This window comes from Cervus elaphus, chromosome 2 (assembly GCF_910594005.1).
Source record: "Cervus elaphus chromosome 2, mCerEla1.1, whole genome shotgun sequence".
Taxonomy (NCBI): Eukaryota; Metazoa; Chordata; class Mammalia; order Artiodactyla; family Cervidae; genus Cervus; species Cervus elaphus.
The window spans coordinates 8,350,999-8,366,468 of record NC_057816.1 but is presented as its reverse complement, the minus strand read 5'-3'; the positions used below and the strand labels follow the sequence as shown (position 1 = coordinate 8,366,468).

General features: G+C 60.0%; 3 protein-coding genes across 14 annotated transcripts; 2 read left to right on the top strand and 1 right to left on the bottom strand.

Moving 5' to 3' along the window:
• The first annotated feature begins 81 nt into the window (after window positions 1-81).
• VEGFB (vascular endothelial growth factor B) lies at window positions 82-3,654 on the top strand. 7 transcript variants are annotated; one of them, XM_043870485.1, is made up of 8 exons: window positions 82-633; window positions 1,131-1,173; window positions 1,521-1,714; window positions 1,872-1,945; window positions 2,107-2,142; window positions 2,488-2,622; window positions 3,211-3,228; window positions 3,405-3,654. In XM_043870485.1, the coding sequence occupies exons 1-8, from the start codon at window positions 574-576 to the stop codon at window positions 3,532-3,534; spliced, it is 690 nt and encodes a 229-aa protein (XP_043726420.1). In that variant the 5' UTR covers window positions 82-573; the 3' UTR covers window positions 3,535-3,654. The 7 variants fall into 7 exon arrangements, with proteins under 7 accessions (XP_043726420.1, XP_043726414.1, XP_043726426.1 ...); XM_043870479.1 differs by having other exon boundaries at window positions 1,518-1,714; XM_043870491.1 differs by having other exon boundaries at window positions 1,518-1,714; window positions 2,387-2,622; window positions 3,405-3,527.
• A 2,012-nt stretch (window positions 3,655-5,666) lies between these two features.
• FKBP2 (FKBP prolyl isomerase 2) lies at window positions 5,667-8,697 on the top strand. Of its 6 annotated transcripts, none has more exons than XM_043870587.1 (6): window positions 5,667-5,849; window positions 7,100-7,268; window positions 7,591-7,703; window positions 7,825-7,871; window positions 8,425-8,460; window positions 8,555-8,697. In XM_043870587.1, exons 1-6 carry the CDS (start codon window positions 5,788-5,790, stop codon window positions 8,614-8,616), a joined length of 489 nt encoding a protein of 162 aa, XP_043726522.1. In that variant the 5' UTR covers window positions 5,667-5,787; the 3' UTR covers window positions 8,617-8,697. The 6 variants fall into 6 exon arrangements, with proteins under 6 accessions (XP_043726522.1, XP_043726532.1, XP_043726553.1 ...); XM_043870597.1 differs by lacking the exon at window positions 5,667-5,849 and adding an exon at window positions 6,165-6,254; XM_043870618.1 differs by lacking the exon at window positions 5,667-5,849 and adding an exon at window positions 6,266-6,381.
• Window positions 8,698-9,096: 399 nt separating this feature from the next.
• PPP1R14B (protein phosphatase 1 regulatory inhibitor subunit 14B) lies at window positions 9,097-11,469 on the bottom strand. The gene is given in 6 exon segments (XM_043870542.1): window positions 9,097-9,431; window positions 9,523-9,555; window positions 9,843-9,926; window positions 10,958-11,239; window positions 11,241-11,347; window positions 11,350-11,469. Coding segments are annotated over 6 exon segments (609 nt in total). The 5' UTR covers window positions 11,384-11,469; the 3' UTR covers window positions 9,097-9,362.
• Window positions 11,470-15,470: the final 4,001 nt, after the last annotated feature.

Below are 15,470 nucleotides of genomic sequence, written 5' to 3'. Positions count from 1 at the left end.
TGCCGGCAACCCGGGAGCCCGGCCCCCTGGGCGGTGCGTCCCCTTTCCCCTGCAGCGGCGGGAGGGTGTGTGTGTGTGTGTGAGTGTGTGTGTGTGTGTGTGTGTGTGTGTGTGTGTCCCCCTTTCCCCTGCAGCGGCGGGAGGGGGTGTGTGAGTGAGTGCGTGCGTGTGTGTGTGTGTGTGTGTAGGGGGCGGGCCCCGCCGGCGGCCTCGCCCCCCCTCCCCCGCCCCGCCCCCGCCCCGCGGCCCGGTGGGGAGCGCGTGTCTGGGTCACATGAGCCGCCCGCCCGCCAGCCCGGGCCCGGCCCCCCGCCGCCCCCGCCGTCCCCGCCGCCCGCCGCCACCACCGGCCGCCCGCCCGCTCGGCTCCTCCGGCCGCCGCCGCCGCCGCTGCGTTGCGTTGCGCTGCCTGCGCCCAGGGCTCGGGAGGGGGCCGCGGAGGAGCCGCCCCCCGCGCCCGGCCCCCGCCCGCCGCGCCCGGGCCCGCGCCATGGGGCTCTGGCTGCCGCTGCCCCCCGCGCCGCCCGGCTAGGGCGATGCGGGCGCCCCCGGCGTGCGGCCCCCGCGGGCACCATGAGCCCCCTGCTCCGCCGCCTGCTGCTCGCCCTGCTCCTGCAGCTGGCCCCCGCCCAGGTACGTGCGTCCGCGACATCCCGCCCGCGCGCCGTGCCCTCTCTCAAGGTTGGCGGAAGTGGGAAGGCGCGGGGTTCTTGGGGGTCCACGGGGGCGTCTCGGGAGCCCAGCCCAGGTATCCCCCGGGAGTCCCTCCTCGCCTGCCCGCCCGACTCCGGGGCCACTCCCCCGCCCCACCCCGTCCCCTGGGCGCAGCCGGGGGCGGGGCCGCCTCGGTGCCTGGCGGAGGCAGTTGGGCGCCCACTGTGCCCCTTCCTGATCTGGGGCCTGGAGAATTAGCCCGGACCCCAGGCTTGGAGATTGGAGGCTGCTGCCAGAGCGGGCCTGGCGGGTAGTAGCCAGGGCAGGTCCCAGGTGGCCTGGAGAGGACAGGTAAAGCTAGAGTGACCCAGGGGGGAGTTTAAGCCTCCTGACTGCAAGGGCAGAGCCCTGGGGAGAAAGACATTGCCAGCTCTTCCTGGAGTGCAACTTGGGTCCAGCTTTCTTCTCTCCTACAGGCCCCCATCTCCCAGCCTGATGCCCCTGGTCACCAGAAGAAAGGTAATAGTAACAGAACTTTGCACCAGCCGGCGCTCAGAACATTTGCTTCCAGCCCTGATTGCAGACTCCATGTATTTCTCATCTTGTGTAATCACAGCCTCTCTGTAAGATGCAAACTCTTAATTCTGCCCATTTCACAGAAGAGCAGATTGAGGCAGTGGGATGCCTGGTATCTGGATGAACAGGGCAAGGAAGACAGATTGGGTTGGCAGAAATGGGGGCTAGTGGAGGATGGCTATGATGGGGGAACTAAGGAGAACAGCTTCTGGACGCAGGGGTAGAGGAACCAGGGGGCAGCTGCAGGAAACCATGGGGGGACTTAACCCTTCCGCATCTACCCCCAGTAGTGTCATGGATAGACGTGTATGCTCGTGCCACCTGCCAGCCGCGGGAGGTGGTGGTGCCCCTGAACATGGAGCTCGTGGGCACTGTGGCCAAGCAACTGGTGCCCAGCTGCGTGACGGTGCAGCGCTGCGGCGGCTGCTGCCATGACGATGGGCTGGAGTGCGTGCCCACTGGGCAGCACCAAGTCCGAATGCAGGTAGGGGGCAGCGGGAGTGTGCCTGGCTGGATGCTGGGGACTGAGGGGGTGGTGGCCAGAGCCCTGGGCGGTGGGCAAGGTGTTCTCACCCCTCCAGCCCTGGAGCGCCCCCTTCTCATCTCTCTCTCTGTGTCTCTCCCTGTTCTCCTGAGCCCAGATCCTCATGATCCGGTACCCAAGCAGTCAGCTGGGGGAGATGTCCCTGGAAGAACACAGCCAGTGTGAATGCAGGTGCCAGCGAGGGGGTGCTGGGTGTGGCGGTACACCGCAGCGGGGACAAGGTTTCCAAGGGTAGAGCCGGGCAGGCCTGGGATCGAGGGCAAGAGAGCGGAGAATGCTTGACTTCCTGATCCTCTCTGTCCTTGTCTCTGTTCGTCTCTCTTACTTTTCAGACCAAAAAAACGAGAGAGTGCTGTGAAGCCAGACAGGTGAGTCTTGGGCTCTTGCTGGGGTGGGGTTGGAGCCCAGGCCCAGTGCCCAGAAAGTCACGTGTGGCTGGGGCAGGGGGTGTTAGGGTGTGTCAGGAAGCTGTGGTCACCTCCCTTCCTTCTCCTCTCCTGCCTGTCCCCCCTCCTCTTTTTCTCTGCTCCCCAAGACTCTGTGCTCTCCCCTGACCCCAGCCCTTGGGAGGACTCTTCCTTCCCACCCGAGACATGTTGCTTCTCCTCCTAGGGCTTCCACTCCCCACCACCGTCCCCAGCCCCGCTCTGTTCCGGGCTGGGACCCTGCCCCTGGAGCACCCTCCCCAGCTGACATCACCCATCCCACTCCAGCCCCAGGCCCCTCTGCCCACGCTGCCCCCAGCGCCGCCAGCGCCCTGACCCCCGGACCTGCCGCTGCCGCTGCCGACGCCGCAGCTTCCTCCGTTGTCAAGGGCGGGGCTTAGAGCTTAACCCAGACACCTGCAGGTGAGGAGTCAGGGGTGGCGGCCAGGCCCATCCTGGAGCAGGTGGGAGAAGAGCCAGGGAAAGGGAAGCTTTGACTGGGTTGAATAAATATTGACCCAGCACCTAGTTGGCACTGGGGTCAGCAAAAACAAGGCTCCTGTTCTAATGCGGGAGTCAGACACATGATGCCAGCAGAGGATGTCAGGGGCTGTGGTGAGCGGTACCTGACATTGTCTTATCGTCTTTGAGAGGCTAGAGATGTCCTGGAAGAGGTGACATGGCCAGGAGTGGCAATGCAAAGACAGGCTTCCAATTTGCAAAGCTCTGAACCGTCTCAGAAATGTCAGTGGTAGACGTTGATGTTCTACCTTACGGGCTCTGGGAGGCCAGGAGATGTAGTGGAACCCTGGTCCACCCTCATCTTCTTCTCACCACCCCTCCCTTCCACAGCAGGGTCATGGGGTGGCCTTGTGTGGGTCGGGCCAGCTGGGGCTTCCCAGGAGTGTTAGAGGAGAATGGGGTTCACAGAAGTTAACAAGTGGGTGCATCTAGAGAAACGGGGGCTCAGCTTTGGTGCCAGTGTGGACAGACCCCTTCTTCCCTTCCCAGGTGCCGGAAGCTGCGAAGGTGACAAACTGCTTTTCAGACTCAGTGGGGCCCCTAGCCTCACAGCCCTTCCCCCCGGGGGGCAGGAGGGCAGCCTGGTGAGAACCGTCCAGTCCCCAAGACCTCAGCCTGGGCAGAAGCTCCTCTGGGACCTGGGCCTCTCGGAGGGCCTTCCAGCTGCCCCTTGTCTCTCCAAGGCTGCCGTCCAACAAGGTGGACAGAGTTGGACGAGGAGACCTGGAGGCAGCAAGAGGGGTCACGTACCAACCTGGAAGAGAATGGGGTCCCGACTCAGTTTTCAACCACCTCGTACAAGTGAGCATCTAACAGCTGGCTCCTCTGTCCCCTCACTAAGAAGACCCCGATCCTCTACAAAAATGTGGGAGTTGGGCTTCAGCGCAGGAACTGTGACCCCCAGTCCTGATAAAAGAGATGGAAGGAACTGTCCCTGCCTCTGTCACTGTCTGTCAGTGTCCAGGCTGGCTGGTTTGGACATTAACGTCTGCGTTTTACTGCCTCCTAGACATGGAGCTTGGAGGAGATGGGGTCCAAAGACCCCCCCCAACACACATAACAGGTCACAGTGCCAGAATCGTGCATCCTTCACTTTCATGTTGCGCTAACGGGTCCTGCCCCTGTGTCCATCACAAGGGTTCCTTTCTGGAAGGAGATGGCCAGTGAGCTTGAGGTGGGACTCAGCTCTGCCAAATGCCCTCGGCTGTCACTGCCCCTCTTTCTGAGCCTCATGTGTACACACAGAGGGAGCAGATGATCATTGTGGTCTGGGCCCTTGGGTGCCAAGAAAGTTAAAGAGTCATGTAACAGAAAAGAACACTCATCTTCCCTGCCAGGTTACACTCTGTGGTTGCAACTTTTTGCTTCATGGAGCTTAACTCTATTTTTTCAATCGCTGTCTTCACTGTCACCTCCCTTGCACCTTGAGTTCCCCTCACCATGCTCTACTTGGTACTCTCCTGACCTTTATCTGACCCAGCCCAAACTCAGTGGTCAGCTTTCTGCCTGCACTCTCTAGTGCCCCTGGGGCTCAGTTGTGAGGGGAGCGGGTGAACTGAAAGGCAACCTTGGGCACGAGTACTTTGCCCCATCAAGGCAGAGCATTCAGGGCAGAGTTTAACCCAAAGCAGCTACCTAATGGAGGCCTTCTCTGAAGTCATTGAGGAAGGGGTAGTGATCTTGTTAGGCCCAAACCAAGAGTGGTGTTAAACCAGAAGAGACGGTTTCTGACAAGTGACTGCTACTTTCAAATCATTTTCTCAGCTATGCTGTTACCAAAAATGCGAGAGTTCAATTAGAGTGAGACACATGATGGTTAGGGCCCTTAGCTACTACCTCCCAAACCCATTTAGCTTGTCCAATGAGCATGTGCTTCGTATGCACCTTCTCACCTAACCCTCAATTCTGAGGTCAGTGTTGTGATTATCTTCCTTCTTCAGTTGAGGAGATAAGCTTGGAAAGGCTGAGGATTTGGCCTCAGATCATCCATCTCCCTAACATTCAACTTAGGTTTAGCTGCCTTCAATTGCAGGTTCAGTCTGCCTGCAATGTGGGAGACCTGGGTTCAATCCCTGGGTTGGGAAGATTCCCCTGGAGGAGGGCATGGCAACCCACTCCAATGTTCTTGCCTGGAGAATCCCCATGGACAGAGGAGTCTGGTGGGCTGCAGTCCATGAGGTCACAAGAGTCAGAGAGGATTGAGCAACTAAGCACAACTGCAGGTTCATTACTTAAGTGGAACTTCCCAGGTGTATCAGTGATAAAGAATCCACCTGCCAATGCAGGAGATGCAGGTTTGATCCCCTGAAGTAGGAAATGGCAACCCACTCCGGTATTCTTGCTGGGAAATCCCATGGACAGAGGAGCCTGGTGGGCTACAGTCCATGGGGTCACAAAGAGTTGGACGCAACTGAGCACACACATGTTTACTCCTGGGTGCTGAAGCGACTGGAAATAAGTCTGCATGGGGAATGGACCCAGTCAGACCGTTACAGTCATGACTCAGGGTCATTATGCCGCAGGTAGAGGCAGGCCTGGATGCTGGAAGAGAAAAAAGCTAAGAGCATTTGCTGTGGGCCTAGCTGTGCACAATACTGGGGGACTCCAACAGGGACCCTGTGGGGTGGATGTTATCAAGCCCAAGAGTCACCAGGCCAAGAAACTTGTTCAAGGTCACCCAGTCAATGAGTGGCAGACCCAGGATTCAAACCCAAGGCTCACTCTGAAGCTAGGCTCTTTCCACAGCAACTGAGGACTGTGGATCAGAAGAGGCCCAAGGGCAATCAGGAGCGTCAAGCTGGGGGCGACATAAAATGGCGTCTCAAGACCCACTCCGGGAACCCGGGCCCGCCTGACCTTAACTTCACCTCAAACGGAAGTGCCTTCGGCCCTTTCGGAAGTCACTTTCACCTCACCTTAAGGACTACAAAGCCACCGGACGTGACGTATGGATCACATGGTGGCGCGGGGGCGGGGCTAGGGAAGAAACTTCCCCAGCGGGCGTGTGGCCGCGGGTTTTGCATGGTCCAATGAGGGCGGGCGGCGTGGCCAGGGCTGGTGGCGACGATGATGCGCCTGCGCAGAGACGGCAGCACGACTGGGGTTGACTCCGGGGGCGCGGCGAGGAGGTGAGCGGGGGCCACAGCCCGGGCTGGGGGGAGCTGGGGTACAAGAGGGAAGGCTGGATCAGGCAGGGCAGGAGCGGGCTGGGGCTCCGAGTGTCAACGAGGGATAGGTCACGAGGAAATTGACTGTTGGGGGGTCCGAGCTGTCCGGGGATGCCGCAGGGGGAGGGTTCTCACGCCTCACGGGGCGGAGCTCCGGGAGTTGGGGCGGGAAGTCGAACGGCAACGGGTGGAACCTCTCCTCTGGTGCCGGTGGGAGGCGGAGCTCGCGACCTGGGGGCGGGGCTAGGACCTTTTGGGGGTGGAGACTGGCCCTTGGAGGAGGAGCTGGAAGAGGCGGAAGGAGGAGCCTCGGGTTTGGAGGCCGAGGAGGAAGGAACCCAGGCACTGGGGGCGGGGCTTCAGCCGGTGAGTGGCGCGGCTACGGTCCAGGAAGAGGGATCTAGTTCTGTCGGGGGCGGGGCTACAGGGTTGGGGGCGGAACCACGCCCTCTAAAAGGTGGGGCCAAGGAGCCTAGCGAAGGGGTAGGCCCAGGTAATGGCCCGGGGCGTCCACGCGGGGGCGGTCTCCGCGGTGGCCGTGCCTGGGGACGCGGTAGGCCTAGAACTCCCCCGGGAGAGGTGGTATGGGTGGAGCGGGCTCGGCGGCCACCCGACACGGGACCAGTCTGGGTGCCCCGCAGGCCCCCGAGGGCTCAGAGTTGGGGCGGCGCCTCGGGCGGAGGCACAGGGCCAGCCTGGGGGGTACCCCCGGAGGACAAGGGCTCCCCGGAGCCACCCAGTGGCGACGTGTGGGTGCCTCGGGGCCGACCCCCTGCGGCAGCCGCAGATGTGTGGGTGTGTTGGGCGGGAGGCAACTGGGTGTGGCGTGAATGGGGTCGCCCGGTCGGGGCAACCGCTCTGCAGCCAGATAGGGTCTGGACTTTGCGGAAGGGGACGGGTGGGAATTGAAGAGAAGAGCTGGGGACTGGGAGGGACGGAAGGGCAGGGGGTGAGCAAAGGGGCGGGACCCTGGCTGCTGTGGCCTCCCCTGACCCCCTCTCCCCGCTGCTGGGGTCCTCGGGCAAGCCCCCTTCTCACTGGACTGGTAAGTGTGGTCGTGGAGCCTGGGGGAGGGGGCGGTGATCCCGAACAAGGGGATCCCCAGGGGCAGGCAGGGTACACGGTGGGGTGGAATCCTCCCGGTACCTGCCGGTATTCCATGCCCTCCCGTTCCTCTCCCCCGGTTGGTTGGTCGGGGTCTGTTCCCACAGAGAGATGAGGCTGAGCTGGGTCTTGACAGTACTGTCCATCTGCCTGAGCGCCCTGGTCACGGCCACAGGGGCCGAGGGCAAACGGAAGCTGCAGATTGGAGTCAAGAAACGGGTAGACCACTGTCCCATCAAATCGCGGAAAGGGGACGTCCTGCACATGCACTATACGGTGGGTGAAGGGGTGGAGCCTTGGGGGGCGGGGCCTTTGGGGACAAGAAAGGAACTGGGAGCCGGGTTTCTCTGCCGAAAGGGGGATCTCTTGGGCAAGTCTTCTCATCTACTGTGCATGGTTCTGTCTTGCTTTTCACTGTCTACTCCCAGGTTGGCATCAGCAAGCAGTGACAGTGTACTGTGAGCTGCCCAACGTTCTGTCTCCTGCTAGGACTATGGCCACCAATGCTGTGGGGGGTGCCACCTTGATGGGAAGAGCACTGGGGGTGGGGGTGTCAGAGCAGACCCTCCTCCTCACTGGCCTTCCCATGGTCTCACAGGGGAAGCTAGAAGATGGAACAGAGTTTGACAGCAGCCTGCCCCAGAACCAGCCCTTTGTCTTCTCCTTGGGCACAGGCCAGGTCATCAAGGGCTGGGACCAGGGGCTGCTAGGGTGAGTCGTGGGACCATGGCTGTGGTCCAGGAGGTAAACTGTGGGAGGCAAGCCCCAGGGATGGGGGGAGGGACCAAGGAGCCTGGTTGTTGCCACATGCTGAACATGTGTTGTCCTGCAGGATGTGTGAGGGGGAGAAGCGGAAGCTGGTGATTCCATCAGAGCTGGGTAAGAGGCTCTTTCGGAGCGGGGATAGGGAGTTCAGGGTGTATTATCCCTGTAAGGGTGAAGGCTGATTTAGTCTCTGCATCGATCTCCACTCAGTTCATTCAATCCATGCCACTTCCAAGTCTAGCCTTGTCCAGCAATGAGGACAGGGCAAGACCATTGGGACACTTGGCTCTGGTGCCAACTCTCTGACCTTTTGCAAGCTCCCTCCCATCTCCCTGGTGGCTCAAATGGTAAAGAAGATACCTGCAATGCAGGAGACTCAGGTTCAGTCCCTGGGTTGGGAAGATCCCCTGGAGAAGGAATTGGCAACCATCTCCAGTATTCTTGCCTGGAGAATTCCATGGACAGAGGAGCCTGGCAGGGTGTAGTTCATGGGATCGCAAAGAGTTGGACATGACTGAGTGACTAACTTTACCTTGTTTTTTCCCCCTGTTTCCCATTTCTGGCCTAGTGCTAGGATGGGTAGAGGCTTGGCTTCAGCCTGGTTGTCTGTGAACACCTCACTCTGCCTGGCCACAGCTCATTCTGTTTCTTTGTGTTATCTTTGCAGGGTATGGAGAGCGGGGAGCTCCCCCAAAGATTCCAGGTAGTAGACCTTTGTGTCCCCCTCCCCATCTGCTGCATCCATTCCATCTCCTGGTGGCCCTAGTTCTCATTCTACTCCCACCTCTCCCCTGCAGGTGGTGCAACCTTGGTGTTCGAGGTGGAGCTGCTCAAAATTGAGCGACGTTCAGAACTGTAGCCAAACTGGAGAGGGGCAGTGGAGAGGCCCCCATCAGGGACCAGACTGTTTAAAGAAAAAAAAAAAAAACCTTAAAACCCATGAAGTGAGCCTGTGTTTCTTTGTGGGCCCTGAGAGACTTAGAAACCACAGGTTCAGCCTCCTCTCTCCCTCAACCTCCTCCCATCCCTCCTTCTCCCTTCTGGGCTGCGGAACCTTGGGATCTAGAAGGCTCAGTGGCATGGAGGTCACAATGGCCAAGCCCTGAGTGGCATGGTGGCCCTTGTCCAGGGGAAAAGAGTATTCCTGCCTGCCGGCAGCAGCATGGCACCTCCCCAGCTCCCCAGCCACTTCCAGCTCCTAGTCTGGGAGCCAGCACTGGGCTATCGCCATGGCTACGTGGCCCTCAGGAAGGCCTGCGGTCACCTGGGGAGAAGCTGAGCTGGCAGCAGTCAGAGAGCAGTGTGTCCCCCCTAAAAGAGACCAGGCGAGCCTGTGAACTGCACCAAAGGCGTATCCTAGCTTTATTAAAGGGCCCGCGCTGCAGTCAATATAAAAACACAAAAAGTCCCATCAGTTTAATAATAATAAAAAACCCCAAAAATGGAAAACTGAGGGGGCAGGGAAGAGACCCCTGGGCCAGGGGCACGGGGAGCCCTGCTCGTGGCACCAGGCCTGGCCGCAGGGCCCCCTGGTATTGCTGTTGCTACGAGGTCAGGGGGCAGCGATTGTCCTGTGGAGCCACCATTCAGCTGGGTCAAGGACCCTTACTTCTTCTGGGGTGTGCTCAGCTTCTGCATGCCCCGGATCTTGTCCAGCAGGCCAGAGATGAAGGCCTGGAGGGAGGGAAGACATTAAGGAGACCAGGCCCCAAGAGGACAGGACCCCAGGCTCCTCACCCCACCCCTGGGGAAACCGCTTCCTTACCTCAGTGGGTTTGTAACAGTCAACCAGCAGCTCCTGGTGGGGCAAGCAGGGGAAGGGTAACTGAGTCTCCAGAACACGGACCTAGAGTTCACCCGTACCCTCTTCCAAGGCACTGGACATGCTACTGAACAGCTCGGCAAGTAACTACTGGCCCCCTTTGGTGGAGGCCGAAGCTGAGCCCAAGATCACAGAGCTGACCCGCAGATCAAGGCAGGCCTGGCTTCAGAGGCTTGCAGACCCAATGACGGGCAGACCGCCCCCAGCTGCCCTCTAGCCCCTGCTTCCCTGACCTGGCCCTACTGCCCTCCAGCCCCTCTTACCTTGACCCTGGCAGCCCGGCTATCATCGCTCTCCATGTCCAGGAGTTCATCCACGTCGATTTCCAGCTCTGGGATCTCCTCTTCCTGGGGTAGGGGTGGGGGAGGAGGGAGAGACAAGGGCCTGAGTTGGGAGAGAGGGTGTGAGAGGGGCTCTGGCTGAGGGCCCTGCCCTACTGAAGACGGGAGCCAGCCCTCTTTGCCCAGCAGACAGCGGCAGCTGCTCTGAGGAAGAAAACAGATCAGGCCTGTGCCAAGGCAAACTGCCCAATGTGGGGGGGAGCTTCCTGTCCCTGCCAGTTGGGCACCCTGGGTGCCAGACGGCCAGGGCCGAGGATCCTAGGCTGGGAACCCTGCAGATGTGTCTCCCCAACTTCCGAGCCCCCCATCTCAACCAGAGCACAGATGGGGCCAGCTGCCCCAACTCATCACGGCCCCCTTCCCCTCCCCCAAACACCTGTCACAGCTTCCCAGGAGTGGGGAGGAAGTGAAGGGTGAGGGGTCAGTGGGAAGGACCCAGGCCTGGTAAAGGGGAAACAAAGAGCCCATGCTTTGCCGAGGGAGGGGGTGCCTGTCACCCCTCCTCCCCCAGGAAGCATCTCTCCTGTCTGGAGCCAACTGCATTCCAGGGCTGGGCTAGGGTAGGCAGCACTGGGCAAGCCCACTCCTCCACCCTGGCCCCCGGGGCCTGAGTCACCATTTGAGCAAGGAAGGAGTCACAGGGTGGAGAACCAGAACCCAGAGAGTGGGCTAGCTTGCCCCCCATGCTAAGATGGACTCCAGATTAGCCCATTAGAAACAGGCAAGACACATAAACCCCAACAACGGGGTTGGCTAGTGCCTTAAACTGGTCTAGGCTAGCAAGCGATAGGTAGCTCTCCTTCCCCAGCCAGCCTAGGCTAGCCCCAGGTCTCCTGTCCAAGGCAGCGAATAAGAAAGAAGTGACTTAGGTCAGACAAGAAAGAGCAATCATTGGGGGCGGGGAGTACAGAAAGCAGGGGAGCGCGCTTAAGCGGGGTGCCCACTGACTCCGGGTGACAGGCGGGCTCAAGGTGGGGTTTCCAGGAGGCCCGAATCGGAACCGGTTTTAGGGTGTCGGCGCAGGGTGGGAGACACACCTGGCAGTCGTAGAGGCGAGTGAGCTGCTCCAGGATCCACTCCTCCAGGTTGAGGCGCTTCCGTAGCTCCTTGCGGTCGTACTTGACCGTGACCTTCCCTTGGCGCCTCACTGGGCCCTCGTCGTCCGCGCCGCCCGGGCCCTCGCCTGCAGCCCCAGGGGGGCTCTGAAAGTAGACGCGAGGCCCTGGGCCGCCACTCCCCGGTCCGGGGACCGGGGCCGCCAACGCCGCGCCCCCCGCGGGGCCGCTGTCCGCCATGGCGGCCGCCGGGGCCACGTGCGCGCGTCGGGCCCCTCCCTGCGCCGCCGCCTCCCGGACGCCCGCCGGCTGGCTCCCGGCCGCTGGCTCGGGTTAGCTCGTGAGCTCGGCTCCGCGCGGCTCCGCGGCGAGGGCGGCGGCGGGGGTGCCCGGGGGCAGCTGCAGCATGCGGAGCCCCCGGGCCTGGCCTGGCCGCGCCCCGCCCCCTCCCCACCGATCCGCCCGCCCTTTGTCCCCCGCGGCCGCCGCCCGAGCCGCCGCAGCCGAAGCCGCTTTCTCTGTCTGGATCGCTTCCCCCGCCCCCCGACCACACCCCCTTAAAGGGCCAGTCCTGCAGCTTGCCCCTCACCCCTACCCCGCCCCCGGACAGGGGCTAGGGGAGGATCTAGTCCTCAGAGGTTTGGGCCTAGCTGTCCCTTCTCTCTTTTAAGCTTCCTGCCCTACACCCAGGCGTTCTAAGCGCCCGGTGCGAGGATTTGCGCTTCCAATAGGGAACCTAGTGTTCTGTCCTCACTGGAGCGAAAACAGGGGCCGCCTGAGAATGGAGGGGAGTGGGCACTGTATACAGGACCGAAGTCCGAGGAGGAGACCTGGGAGCGCCACCCCTCTCCCTTCTGGGTCCTCCGGTCCTCGGTCAGCGGGGGATAAGAAGCTTCTTCGCGCTGACAGACACGTGGACCGGGTTCCCGGGGGTGGAGGGGTGGAGAAGACGGGCAGGCGCTGCCCAGGTCACTGGACGCCGCACTCCTTGGGGTTCCGCGCACCCCATAATGGAGGCCTAGGTTGGGGGTGAGCTGAGCCGGCCGAGCGGCCTGAAGGGCTAGACCCCGGGCAGCCACCGCCCACCGGCCAAGATGGCGGTTGATGGGATTGTGGGAAATGTAGTTCACAGAGTCCTGCCCCGCATGGCTGCCCCTCCCCCGCAGAGGAGCCCGGGCGGGGAAAACTTGTTTGGAGCGCCCTCGTAGGGCTGGTCTCCACAGGGCGCGGTCCTCCGCACCCCGCAATCTCTTGTGTGTGCAAACTGAGGCTTAAAGAACTGGGAAGTGGAGGAGCCAGTACTCAGGATAATAAAGATAATAATAACTGCTGACCCTAATACGAGTTCCACATAGTCGGTTCCAGCGCGAGGGCACTTCACTGCTCTCGGGTAGATACCAGCCCTAGGGCTTCCTCTGTCCTTCAGAGCTCACAAGCGTCTTACTTGGCCCACCTCTCTTAAGCAGACCCTGTGTCTTGTTCCCGCAGCAAGTTTGATTATATATATATATATATATATATATATTTTTTTTTTAAATAGTGTCTCTCATTCACTGGTTTATTGTCCGTCTCGCATTTCTTAACTACGAGCTCTGTGAGGCTGAGACCTGTCTGGCCCTTGTTTACTGCTGATACCCATGATTGAGTGGACCCGCTCCGCTTCAAACCACATGGATATGGCAAATTAACTGACTTGCTGAACTCTCAGCACCTAGGTCAGACTCATGAAGTGAAGTGAAGTCGTTCAGTCATGTCCAACTCTTTGCGACCCCGTGGACTGTAGCCTACTAGGCTCCTCCATCCATGGGATTTTCCAGGCAAGAGTACTGGAGTGGGTTGCCATTTCCTTCTCCAGGGGATCTTCCTGACCCAGGGATTGAACCCAGGTCTCCCGCATTGCGGGTAGACGCTTTACCATCTGAGCCATCAGGGGAGTTCAGGTCAGATTCATAGTCGGTGTTTAATTGGTTGAACGAATGACTGAATGAAAGGCTTCCTGTGTGCCTCCATTTCCTCCGAAGGTTGTGGCAAAGATTAAATAGGAAAGGACGTGGAAGTTTCAGTGATTGCACCACAGAGGTTAAGTCACACACCCAGATAGCAATGGAGCTCAGCTTGTCTACGCAGGCCCCCTGACACAAAGTCACTGCTCCTACTGCCACAGAAGGTTGTGCAACTGTTTCAGATGCTTCCACAGACCACAGAGGACAGGCTCACCCTCCGGAGCCCCAAGCAGAGGCTCCAGGTCCTAGAGACACTAAGTCCCAGCCCCTCTGGAAGCCAGAGACACCCTCTGCAGCAGATGGGGCTCAGACAGACCTTGACACTGGCCCAGGTTCACACAGCTGGTGTGATGCTGCAGACACGCCAAAACCTAGGACTTCGGACTTACCTTGAGGTTGGAGAGTACAGACAAGGAGAAGGCGCTGGCTGAGAACAGTGTGTGCGGTGATGGTGGTGGGGGGATTCACGCCAGCTGGGCTTCTCCCTGAAAGGCCTGAGCAGGGGGCACATGACTCATGTGGCTCGGCGATGGGCTGATACCTTCTCCCTCCCCAGCCCCCCTCGGGCCTTAGATTCTCTTCGGCCAGCCTCAGGGGCCAGGGAAGGGCTGACCCTTCTGTGGTTTAGGCAGGACCCATCCTTTCTAAGAGAGTCCCATCCCCAGCCTGGCTTCTGACTCTGAGCTTGGCCTGATGGGAGAAGCAATTTACCAAATCCAAATTCCCCACCACACCCCACCTCACCCCACCGGGGTGGGTTTGCTCTTTTTAAACTGGAGCGCTGATTCAGGCCTGGGGGTGGTGGGGGTTGGGGAGGCTTGCAGTTAAGAGGGAGGCTATATCATAGTTCGCTGTGGGAATGAAACCTGTTGGTGGTGAAGACTTGAGGACAAGTCCCAGCTGTGTCCCTCCAGATGCTATGACCCTGAGCAGTGATCTTTGTTTTCCTCCTCCCCTCAAGGCTGGTGTGAAGGCCTCCTGTCATTTCCAAATTTCATGGTGTCCCCCGAGGGGTTTCTAGGCTGAACAGGGAAGACAGAGCCAGGGACGCTCTTCCTGAATCCCTCTCTCCACCTTCTGTGCTACCCCTAAGACACTCCCAGATTCCTCAGACTGACTCCCCTATCTTGTCCATCCCTCCCCATGGCCACCTACTCTTGTGTTAGCGTAGATGGCCATGATGACCTACAGCCGCCTTGGAGGCTTGACTGCCTAGCACAAAACCTTGGAGTGGAAGAACTAGGTCCAAATCCTGCCTCTGCCCTAGGCTGAGAGGCCCTGGGCCAGTCACTAACCTATCCTGAGCCTCTTCAAAGGGGCTGATTCCACTGACTTCTGGTGATTTGCAGCTGAGGTCAGTGCTCTAAGACCATATCCCAGCCCTTGGCGTCCCGTCTGAGAGCTGCGTGCTGCTCCTCATCCTTTCAGCCCCAGGCTGTAGCTTCCCCAGCCCCACCTCTCCTGGGGTCCTGGCCCCCCTCCCCTAGAGAGCCGCTGAGGCTGCTTTCAGCACCTCCTAAAGCAGAGGCCCTAGGGAGGGTCCTGTGGCTGAGACTGCTCCCTTAATCAAAGGTAGAGGCCGGAAAGACTGCGTTCCTTCCACCATTATGGCTTGCCGAGAAACCCTATTACCATTACCAAGGCAGGAAGAAAGTGTGCAAGGAGTAAGGAGCCCTCTAATGGGGGTTGCCCTGGCCTCGGGAGACACGGTGGGCAGGAAACGGGCTCCCATCTTGGTTTTCAAGAAGCTGCCACCTAGAGCTTCTACCCCTAAGCTCAGGCCACGGCTTCAGGCCCTGCTGGCCCTGGCACTGGCTGGCAGGTCCCCTGGCCCAGAGCTGACCCATGTCCTTCCCTCCCTCCTCCCTGGCATCTCCACAGCCTGCTGTCCTTTCCTTAGATATGCAGCTGTCTTAGATATCCAGTACCCAGGAGTCCTTTCATACCCATTTGCCTATTTCATCCTCTGACAACATCCAACTTCTGAACAAGGTGACAGAGGAACAAAGACTAGGTTCGGCCAGTAGACCTGCACCCAAGCTAGGGGGAGCAGAGGCCCATCTCTACCCTGCATGGCTACCCAATGAGACCTTGTGGTCCCTGAGTCTCTGAGGGGTATGGCTCTGTTGCTCTGGTGAGAGAGGACAAGGATCACAAATCGGGTCCGCTTTCTTTGCCTCTTCAAGGGCAAGGAGTAAAGACAGGACAGAGCTGGCCTTCAAGACAGAGGGCTGCAATCCTCCTATCAAGCTGTGTGACCTTGGGCGAGTCCTTTCCCCTCTCTGGGCCTCAAGTAGAGCTAATAATCACACCCACAGGGCCTCAGCCAAAGGCTAGGAGATCTGTTAGGTTAGAGTCGGTGCCCAACATGGTGGTGATTTTGAGGATGGCCAGTGCCAGGCAGGGTTCCCCTTGGGGGTCTGAGAGCCTGGGGCAAAGGCAGCCTGTAGGGCTGCCTCCTCCTTGACTGACCCCTTCTCGCCCAGAAACAG